Here is an 11,256-nt window from a genome sequence, read left to right on the forward strand (position 1 = left end):
TTCTATGACCGGCCCTTCATAAAATATTCAATAAATAAATTGAGTGTCTAAATAAATAAAAAATATCCTGAGATCAATTTTTCAGATATTATAACAAAACATTTATTTGTTTATTTTGCTTTTGACATAAAATGTTGCTAATTCAACGTTTGTTAAGATTATGCCTTTGTATTTTTTGAAATGATTTTAGTTCACATCTAAACATTCTTTATGTTTGAATTTAATTCTTATCATTTCAATATTGATGTTATCAGAACTAATTATTAAACTTGAAAAATATGCAAAAAGATTGCAAAAGACACTAAATTCTAATTTCTTAAAGTTTTGGCTGTTTTTATTTCTAATTTAAATGTTTCTTTTTCGACGATTTTGATTAATTATTATTTTTTTCAGAGCAACTTTTCAGTGATAAAGTTTTGCTGGGAAAAAGCTTAAAAAAGCAAATTAATCATATTGAAAATAATGATCGCTGCAAATATTTAAAAAAAATTAAAAAACAATCTATAGAAGTCAAGAAATCAGATAGAATTTTTTTCATAATCTTCAATAATTGTAAGAAATTTGAAGAATGACGAATCAGATATATATTTGTATACACTTGTTTATGTATTTGTTTACTTGAATTAACGTATTAAAATAAATTTTATGAAAAAAAAATGTTTACTGTTTTTTACTTTCACCAACATTAGTTCCGGCCCGCCTCTGCTTTAGAAAAATCAGATCTGGCCCGCAGGGCCAAAAGGTTGGGCACCCTTGACTTAACCCTCTACTGCCCAATTTTTTTTTTTCGAAAAGATTTATTTTTCCCGTGTTCAGGAGGTCATTTTGAGCAACTTTTGTTCTACGAAAAACTTTACTTCTCTTGTTTTATGTTTTTCTTGTTTCATTTTTAGTTTTTTAATTTGCATATATCTTGTTTAGTTTATGATTGATTTGGTAGTATTTGGCCTACTCTACCACCTAATATAATTACATTTCGCCTATCTAATTTTTTCACGTTTTTACAGTTACTTTTTCAATTGTTGCATGTTTTCACATTTTCTGCTATAGAATCGCACAATTATCATTTAAATTGCAAAAAAATGCGTAGAGGCATAGTCTGGGACACTACAAAAATTACTGCATACTTCTTTTTACTAAACATATAGAAAATGTTAGTAAAAAAACACAGCCAAAGTTGACCCCTAAAAAAATGACATTTTTAAAAACATTGGCAAAGTCACATAAAACAAGTAAAACTTCCAACCCATAAATTTTCTAAAATTTTAAGAGTTCTTCTTTCCAATGCTTTTTAAAGATCAAAAATCGGTTGGAAAATTGATTTTTGGCGATTTTTTAGATCGAAGCCCGTCTAAAGGCGGGGTTAGGTTGTAAAGGGTTAAGTGTTATTTGTTCACAAGGCCAGATCTCTAATTCCCAAATTTGTGAATTCTAAGAAATTTGGCAATGATGTAGCGTTACTTTTTCAGAACATGGATAACATTTCATGTTGCTATTTTAGGGACACCTCCTAATCGAGTCTAAGGCAAAAATAAGTATCTGTGCCACTTTTGAGCCAAATTTGTCCAAGTGTGAGATTCTTGCAGGAATTTTTTTTCTCTAATTCTGTTCAAGAGTGAAAAACGATCCGAGATGTTTTTGGAATTCCGTTATGAAACTTCTTAGGTACTTTTCCTGTCATTCTCGAATGACGAAACGATCTAGGCCTTCTTTTTAACTTGAAACTGAAAAGTTCAACTTTTTAGAACTTGTATCGAAAAGTTTTTTTTTCATGGTCGTTCTTTTAATATTTACGTCCACAGGCCGTATGCCAAATAGTCACCAAAACCACGAGTTCAGCCAAAAAATCCATCACACTTATCAAGCTATCCAGCTGTACTGTACAAAATCCGCTTAAATGACTTAGTTTTATAGCTTCTCCTTCGTGGTTGGGAATCGTGACTATCGAGCAAGTTGAATGATCATGAAAATTTTAATCATTGTTCACTACTCGGAATTTTTATTCAATAGTTTTAGACAGTCGTTGTTGCCATGTAGGTATTAGTCGCCTGATTTCTCAAATTTAGTTCAAATTATGATATTAGGTTGTTAGGTGATCTTGAAATCGTGGAGACGCATGATATTTTAACATTTTGTAGTTTTAATGTAAGTTATAGTTTTAATACTCACGTCCACGACCGGCATGCACACCAGCCACCAAAATGACAAACTGAGCGAATAACTTCATCGAAACTCTTGCAATGCTGCAGATAAACTGAGAGATCATGATTCGATTGATATAATTTTATACTTACCCAGCCAGACAGAAGAAATTTAGCCAGACGGAAAAAAAGTTACCAACTCCGTCATACTTTTTACAAAATAATGCAAACTTTTGTTCAGACAGTTTCTTCGGTTTTAAATTGACATTTTTTATTTAGCAGAGCAGTAGAGAACAGAGCTTATCATTGTATGAGACGAGGTGTACAAACCAGCTTTGTTTATTTTTTGGTAGATTGCTAATAATTGAATTTAAGAAACATGAAAAGTGATATCCGAAACAACTAAAACTCAATATGTTTTCGTCTACAAGTTTATTTATTTCAGTTACTCATAGTAATGTTCAAGAAGTCAAACACAAATGCAAATCGACACATTTCTAAATCTCTCTCGACAATTCAAACACAATTCGCACTCTTCCTACATCAAACCAACATCGAGGGACAATTGCGTGCACTCTAAACATAATAAGGAATTCATGCAGCCAAAGGAAAAATGCCATTGTTCGAGAATCGCCCTACGCCAAAATGCTGCTCTCCAAGCTGGTCTCCACCTCGAGTTTGTGACCCAGCTGACCGAACGCCGTCGCAATGTCCGCCGCCTTGTCCGGGTGGCACACGATGGCGGTTCGCGCTTCGGACGAGAACAGCGCCTTCACGTACTTTGCGCCAACGCGGGCCAAATCCGCTTCCGTTACCTTTCCGACGCGCTGCACCAGAGCCTGGTTGTACCCGGCCGGAACCTGCTTGAAGCTGGACAGGAAGGACTGCACCACCACGTTGCCGATGCTCTTTTCGCGGGCGATGATTTCAAAGATGAGCGAACTGCGCGCGGATTCCAGCAGGGTCGAATCCCACTCGGCGTTCGGCTGGAGTTGCTTTTCCGTAATTGACTTGGCCTCCTTGTACGCGGCGACCACGTTCGTCGCGCGGTACAGCGTAAAGTAGAGCAGCCCTTCGTTCGGGCGTGGGACGATGTTGTACCCGTACGAGAATCCTTGGCCACGGATCTGGCGCCACAGCGGACCCTCCAGCTGGGTCAGGTACTGCAGGAACAGCAGCAGCGGGGCCAAATCTTCGTCGTTGAAGTCGGTGATGGCCTTCGAGCTCGAGTACAGGAAGGCACTCTCGACGCTGCCCAGGCCCACGACCACGCCGGTGGAGTTGGCCAGGTTGCCGCCGGGCGTGTGCAGCTTCCAGTCCGGGATGACGGTTAATCTGTTGGTAGGAAAAATAGATTAAAGAGCTATACAATATTTTTTCTTGTCATGAGAAAAGAAGAAGAAAGTGATTTGAAAGAAGCTGGTCAGTCTCTCCGTTGCTTTTTGCGAGGCAAGGCCTGATTCGATCGTGTTTGGCCTGCGTCGTTGTTTCGCGCGGGAGAAAAGAAGAAGAAAGTGATTTGAAAGAAGCTGGTCAGTCTCTCCGTTGCTCTTTGCGAGGCAAGGCCTGCTTCGATCGTGTTTGGCCTGCGTCGTTGTTTCGCGCGGAAGAAAAGAAGAAAAAAGTGATTTGAAAGAAGCTGGCCAGTCTCGCTGATGCTCTTTGCGAGGCAAGGCCTGCTTCGATCGTGTTTGGCTTGCGTCGTTGTTTCGCGCGGGAGAAAAGAAGAAAAAAGTGATTTGAAAGAAGCTGGCCAGTCTCGCCGATGCTCTTTGCGAGGCAAGGCCTGCTTCGATCGTGTTTGGCTTGCGTCGTTGTTTCGCGCGCGAGAAAAGAAGAAGAAAGTGATTTGAAAGAAGCTGGTCAGTCTCGCCGTTGCTCTTTGCGAGGCAAGGCCTGATTCGATCGTGTTTGGCCTGCGTCGTTGTTTCGCGCGGGAGAAAAGAAGAAGAAAGTGATTTGAAAGAAGCTGGTCAGTCTCTGCGTTGCTTTTTGCGAGGCAAGGCCTGATTCGATCGTGTTTGGCCTGCGTCGTTGTTTCGCGCGGGAAAAGAGGAAGAAAAAAGTGTTTTTACCCAAATGCCACTTATTTATCATTATATACGCGCTGATCCCTGTTTTGCCTGATGGGATTGGAAGTTTAAAGATAGTTCGAGGATTCGTCTGGTTCTTGTTCTATGTTTAGGCGGGGCCAGACAATGCCCAATGACCTCGGAATTGGGCCGCTAGGATCTCTGCCATTCTGAAATGGGTCATTGGAAGCAGCGCGAGGGCTGTCACCACCTAATACCCGGGACTGAGATAAGCTGTATCAGCATAACCCAAGTCTGATACAAATTATACTTTCCCATAATTTCGCTGCCGGCCAGCGGGTATTGGATTGGACCACACACACACACACACACATACAATATTTTTTCTTGTCAAAACTTACTGCTTCTTGGGAACGCCCTCCGACGGCACCAGCTTCGACCACGGTCCCTCCAAATCAACCTCCAGCTTGGCCATCTCCTCCCAGTCGGCGGCCAGATGCAGCCCCAGATTCTCCGGCCTGGTAATAATCTCCCGAACCTTGTTCAACCGGTTGATAACCTTCTCCGCTCCCTCAGCCCCACCCTCCAACAGCTTAATCAACTCGCCCAAAAACTTTTGCTGTTTCAACAGCGAACTCACGCGCACATTGCTGTCCTTGTCGTAATACATCGCCTTCATCAGGTCCCGCACGATCGAGTTCCCCTCGCGCTTCGCCTGCGCCACATCATTGACCATCTTCGAGGCACAAACCTTAACCCGCTCGGCGGTAAACTCCGTCTTGTGCAGCAGTTCCGCGATCCAGTTGATGCCGATCTCATACTTGCCGCGTACGACCTGCATACACAGCGTGGCAGTGTTTCCAAACGGCCCCAGGCTGAACCGGCTGGTCGTTTCGATGCCCAACCGGGCGTCCGTTTCGATCGTGTCCGACTCGAGCGCCGCTACGACGGCCTCGTACGGAATCAACTCACCGTCGCGGCGAATTGGCGACTCCGTCAGGAGTTCCATCAGCAGCAGCAGGTACGGACGCAGCTCCGGCTCAACCGGTTCGGTGTTCATCGTGACCATGAGCTGTGGATGGAAAGCAAGAAGCGTTCAAGCGACTAACTCCTCACAAAACTCCACCACAACTTACGTAGCAAAAGTTGGTGTGCAGATGGTACGCCTCGGCGTACAGCGGCAGCTTCTCCAGCGTCAACCCGGCCGGACTCCGTCCCGCGCTAGACTTGAAAATCTCCACCGGATGGAACTTGATGCCGTCGGTCGAGGGAACCGGGATCGACGTCAGCATCTCGTCCGGCGGGGGGATTTCGTTCTTGGTCATGGCCTCGGCCAGTTCGCGACCCATCTGGGCCAGGCCTTCTTCGCCGAGGGCAGTTCGCTGTGCCTCGATGCGGTCCTGCTCCTCCTTGGCCGAGCGCTTCTGCTCTTCGATGCTGGGGACGGCCTGGACGACGACGCTTTTGGGCTATAATAAGAAATTTTTAAATCTTTAAGTTTTAAATATTAAAATAGATATATATTATTACATATTATGTAGTTGTTTATTCTATGCACATTTTTTTTTTTTTATCAATTTTGATAAATTATGTCAATTTGGTCAATTTTGGTAAATTTTCTCAATTTGGTCAATTTTGGTAAATTTGGCCAATTTGGTAAATATGGTCATTTGGTCAATTTTGGTAAATTTGATCAATTTTGGTACATTTGCTCAATTTAGTAAATTAGGCCAATTTGAAACCATTCAAATTCGGTTAATTTGATCGATTTAGTCGTTTTGTTCAATTTGGTAAATTTTGTTAATTTGTCATTTTGATAAATTTGGCAAATTTCATAATTTTGATAATTTTTGTCATTTTTATAACTTTGGTCAATTTGACATTTAGTTCATTTTGTAAATTTTGTAAATTTTGTAAATTTTGTAAATTTTGTAAATTTTGTAAATTTTGTAAATTTTGTAAATTTTGTAAATTTTGTAAATTTTGTAAATTTTGTAAATTTTGTAAATTTTGTAAATTTTGTAAATTTTGTAAATTTTGTAAATTTTGTAAATTTTGTAAATTTTGTAAATTTTGTAAATTTTGTAAATTTTGTAATTTTGTAAATTTTGTAAATTTTGTAAATTTTGTAAATTTTGTAAATTTTGTAAATTTTGTAAATTTTGTAAATTTTGTAAATTTTGTAAATTTTGTAAATTTTGTAAATTTTGTAAATTTTGTAAATTTTGTAAATTTTGTAAATTTTGTAAATTTTGTAAATTTTGTAAATTTTGTAAATTTTGTAAATTTTGTAAATTTTGTAAATTTTGTAAATTTTGTAAATTTTGTAAATTTTGTAAATTTTGTAAATTTTGTAAATTTTGTAATTTTGTAAATTTTGTAAATTTTGTAAATTTTGTAAATTTTGTAAATTTTGTAAATTTTGTAAATTTTGTAAATTTTGTAAATTTTGTAAATTTTGTAAATTTTGTAAATTTTGTAAATTTTGTAAATTTTGTAAATTTTGTAAATTTTGTCAATTTTGTCAATTTAATCATTTTGATCAATTTGGTAAATTTCATAAATTTTGCCGATTTGGTCAATTTGAAAAATTTGGAAAATTTGGAAAATTTGGAAAATTTGGAAAATTTTTAAAATTTGGAAAATTTTGAAAATTTGGTAAATTTGGTAAATTTGGTAAATTTTGTAATTTTTGTCAATTTGGTCGATTTTGTCAATTTGGTTAATTTCGCCAATTTGATCAATTTGGTATTTTTGTCAATTTCGTCAATATGGTAAATTTGGTAAATTTAGAAATTTAGAAATTTAGAAATTTAGAAATTTAAAAATTTAGAAATTTAGAAATTTAGAAATTTAGAAATTTAAAAATTTAGAAATTTAGAAATTTAGAAATTTAGAAATTTAGAAATTTAGAAATTTAGAAATTTAGAAATTTAGAAATTTAGATGTTTAGAAGTTTAGAAATTTAGAAATTTTGAAATTTAGAAGTTTAGAAGTTTAGAAGTTTCGAAATTTAGAAATTTAGAAATTTAGAAATTTAGAAGTTTAGAAGTTTAGAAGTTTAGAAGTATAGAAGTTCAGAAGTTTAGAAGTTTAGAAGCTTAGAAGTTTAGAAGTTTAGAAGTTTAGAAGTTTAGAAGTTAAGAAGTTTAGAAGTTTAGAAGTTTAGAAGTTTAGAAGTTTAGAAATTTAGAAATTTAGAAATTTAGAAATTTGGAAGTTTAGAAGTTTAGAAGTTTAGAAGTTTAGAAGCTTAGAAGTTTAGAAGTTTAGATGTTTAGAAGTTTAGAAGTTTAGAAATTTAGAAATTTAGAAATTTAGAAATTTAGAAATTTGGAAGTTTAGAAGTTTAGAAGTTTAGAAGTTTAGAAGCTTAGAAGTTTAGAAGTTTAGAAGTTTAGAAGTTTAGAAGTTTAGAAGTTAAGAAGTTTAGAAGTTTAGAAGTTTAGAAGTTTAAAGTTTAGAAGTTTAGAAGTTTAGAAGTTTAGAAGTTTAGAAATTTAGAAATTTAGAAATTTAGAAATTTGGAAGTTTAGAAGTTTAGAAGTTTAGAAGCTTAGAAGTTTAGAAGTTTAGAAGTTTAGAAGTTTAGAAGTTTAGAAATTTAGAAATTTAGAAATTTAGAAATTTAGAAATTTAGAAATTTAGAAATTTAGAAGTTTAGAAGTTTAGAAGTTTAGAAGTTTAGAATTTTAGAAGTTTAGAAGTTTAGAAGTTTAGAAGTTTAGAAATTTAGAAATTTAGAAGTTTAGAAGTTTAGAAGTATAGAAGTTTAGAAGTTTAGAAGTTTAGAAATTTAGAAATTTAGAAATTTAGAAGTTTAGAATTTTAGAATTTTAGAAGTTTAGAAGTTTAGAAATTTAGAAGTTTAGAAGTTTAGAAATTTAGAAATTTAGAAATTTAGAAGTTTAGAAGTTTAAAAGTTTAGAAATTTAGAAATTTAGCTATTTAGAAATTTAGTTAGATTTAGAAATTTAGTTAGATTTAGACATTTAGTTAGAAATTTAGAAAATCAGAAATTTTTAAATTTAGATATATGAAAAAAAAAAATTACAAATAAAGGAATTTCTTAATGTCTAAATTTAGAATTTTAAAATTTAGAACATTTAGAATTTTAAAATTTTAGAAATTTAGAAATTTAGAAATTTAGAAATTTTAGAAAATTAAAAATTTTTAAATTACAAAATTTAAAAATCTAGAAATTCATGAATTTAGAACATTGAAATTTATAATTTTGGAAATAAAGAATTTTAAACAGTTCCTTACCTCCACTAGGTACTTGTTCAGCAGTGACCTCCAAAATTCTTCGTCCTTGTCCTTCAACGCTTGCAGACACCTGTTCGTGTTCAAACGACCATCAAACTGGAAGCAAAGCGTAATCTTAATCCATTGAACCCAACATACAACCTTTCCAACTCACATCCTTCTCCACCTCCCCGTACAGCACATCTCCAATCACGTGAAAAGCGACGTCGTCGTGCGGATTGCTTTCCAGGTTGCTCAACGCCTCCAGAATGTACCGCTCCAACACGCTGGCCATCCGCTTCATGTCGATCTTTTCCTCGCCGGTGCCAATCTTCCCCAGAACCTGCTGCAGCTTCGGGTGGATCGCGTCAATCTTGCCCAGCAGGACGTTCTCGAACGAGATGTAGAGCAGCGATTCGGCGTTTTCGGCGATGTTGTACCCGACGCGACTCGCGTACGGATCCTCGATTTCGACAAACTCTCGCTGGAGTGGACTCACCGAAGTGTCCGAGAGGTAGCGCAACAGCACGGAACACGCGGTCAGTTCTTCGTACTGGGTGGTGGCTTTGGGGCCACGCCAGGCCACGTTAACGAGACCGCAATCCTCTTCGTCGGCGGGGTAGACGATTTTGAGGGTTTGGGACTCGGCAACCGGGTCGACCGGGGTTTGCCAGGGACGGGTGAAGGGCGGGAGTTTGCCCTTGGCGAGGATCTTCTCCTCGATTGGCTCGAGCGCCTTGAAGATGTCCTCGGGTTCGATTTGACCGGTGATGATCACGTGCAGATTGTCCGGACGGTAAAAACCGGCGTGGTAAGCGCGAACCTTTTCGTTGTCCGTGCTCGTCCGAAGGTTCTTCATGATTCCGCCGGTTTCCGAGCTGTAGCCACAGTTCGGGTAGATTGCGCGAAGCATCTCTAGATGAATCCGCGATTCGCCGGTGTTTTCGCGGCCCTGCATCTCACAGTACACAACTCCACCGTCTTCACCCTCCTCGGAAATGTGGTGCACTTCCGTGATGAAACCGGAATCCGTCAACGTCGGATACAGAATGTGGTCCAAATAGACCGGCAGCAGCGACAAGAACCCACCGCTTCCAGCGGTCGTCATCGTGTAGCACGTGTGGTCCGTGTCCGTCCAGGCATTCGTTCCGGAAGCCAAACACCGATTCGCCACCAAATCCAGGATGCCCTTGTACGGGTACTTCTCCGAACCGAGGAAAATCAAGTGCTCAAGTGTGTGTGGCAACCCGTCGTCATCGTGCGCCTCCGTTGCCAAAGCAAAATACCCGTTGACCAGGGGACCTACGGCGAAAAAACGCTAAATTAACCCTCCTTCATGCAACAACCCAAAAAACCGACCCACCTTCAACCTCGCCCACAATCACCGTCAGGCCGGTCTTCTCCGACCGGTACTTGCGCACCGGAATGACTCCGTTCGCCTTGGCGGAACTCACCAGCTGGAAACCCATTCTATTGCCGGAACAGCTGCTGCAGCCTGCCAGAAATGGTTCGGTATCAACGACGACGGAACAGCTCTGCTCCAAAGAAAGTGCAAACAGCGAACAGGAAAGCAAAAGAAGAAAGGACAGCGCAAACTTTAGATTGGAAATTGTGCACCCGGAATCCGACTCGGAAAAGCGGGGAAAACCAGATCAGAAAAACTGCCCGGAATGAGTCACGAAAACACCGCCGCAAAACACACTCCGTCGACGGGATGAAAAGCAAGATTTTGATTTTCTTCTGACAGTTCGATTTGCGGAGCGAAAGAGACGGCTGTTGCGATGAAAGGTCGTCACCAACACAAACGCGCCGAACCGGTTCGCGAAAATGCCGGGTAAACAAAAACATGCGCAGGGGTGGGATGACCGGTTGAGAGAGTTTGAGGAATGCGTTATGGCCTATCTACAATCACTTAGCTTAGAAAATTTCACTTAGCTTAGGAATTTGAATCAATGGAAATGAAGCCGAGCTTCTACAATGGAAAAGTAATCAAATTAGAAACTGACGTATGGTTTGAAAAATTTCAAAATCTACGGTAAGTTGACGTTTTAATATCAAAGGTAAACAAACAACTGCATAGCAACGTATATCAGCCCAGCAAAATTTCTAAGTTGATTGTGGATGACGGCCGTAAGTTGCGTACATTCCTAAGTAACTACTTTACTTAGATGTTCTAAGCTAAGTGATTGTAGATAGGCCATTAGCATTAGCAAAACATGCGAATTTTCATATACACGCAGACAAAATCAGACTTATCACATTGATAAATAACATTATCAACATCAATAATTTAAAGTTATTAATTTGATAACTTATCGTTTTGATAAACTTTTATTGTCAAAACGACAATCATTATTGTTTTTTTGATAAATAAAATTGTCACTGAATTTCTGCTGTCATTCCAAACATAAATAAACAAATCAAAAAGTAAAGAAACAAACATGTGGATTCATTGAGGAATATTCTAATCTAACTATTTTGAGGAAGTAAAACGTACGGTAAATCGGTTCGATGTGCTCAAGTAAAAAAAAGCCGGAAATGCCGCCGCCGCTACTAATTCTACCGCACCGAGTTCTTCGTAGAATCTGGCTTATACTGAACCTACGGGGACGACAACTAAAACCCCGATGGTTTGACACCAATTGTTGTCAAACGAACGGGGTCACTTTTTAGTTTGACATCTCTTTTACACGGATTTCACACACACTATCAAACGTTTGTTTTGATAGTGTGCGTGAGCGCCGTGTAAAAAGTGACTTTGACCAACCAACGGGGTACAAACTAAAAAAGTGTCAAACGAAAAAGTGACCAACCACCGGGGGTTGAGTGTACTCCCG

General features: G+C 38.3%; 1 protein-coding gene across 1 annotated transcript; it reads right to left on the reverse strand.

Annotated features, from left to right (window-relative positions):
- Positions 1 to 2,558: 2,558 nt before the first annotated feature.
- Positions 2,559 to 10,174, reverse strand: LOC6043535 (uncharacterized protein C05D11.1). The gene is made up of 6 exons (XM_001859582.2): positions 9,783 to 10,174; positions 8,595 to 9,721; positions 8,441 to 8,536; positions 5,311 to 5,643; positions 4,576 to 5,246; positions 2,559 to 3,476 (listed from the first exon to the last, which is right to left on the reverse strand). Exons 1-6 carry the CDS (start codon positions 9,886 to 9,888, stop codon positions 2,777 to 2,779), a joined length of 3,033 nt encoding a protein of 1,010 aa, XP_001859620.2. The 5' UTR covers positions 9,889 to 10,174; the 3' UTR covers positions 2,559 to 2,776.
- Between the last annotated feature and the right edge of the window lie 1,082 nt (positions 10,175 to 11,256).

Source organism: Culex quinquefasciatus, chromosome 2, assembly GCF_015732765.1.
Source record: "Culex quinquefasciatus strain JHB chromosome 2, VPISU_Cqui_1.0_pri_paternal, whole genome shotgun sequence".
Taxonomy (NCBI): Eukaryota; Metazoa; Arthropoda; class Insecta; order Diptera; family Culicidae; genus Culex; species Culex quinquefasciatus.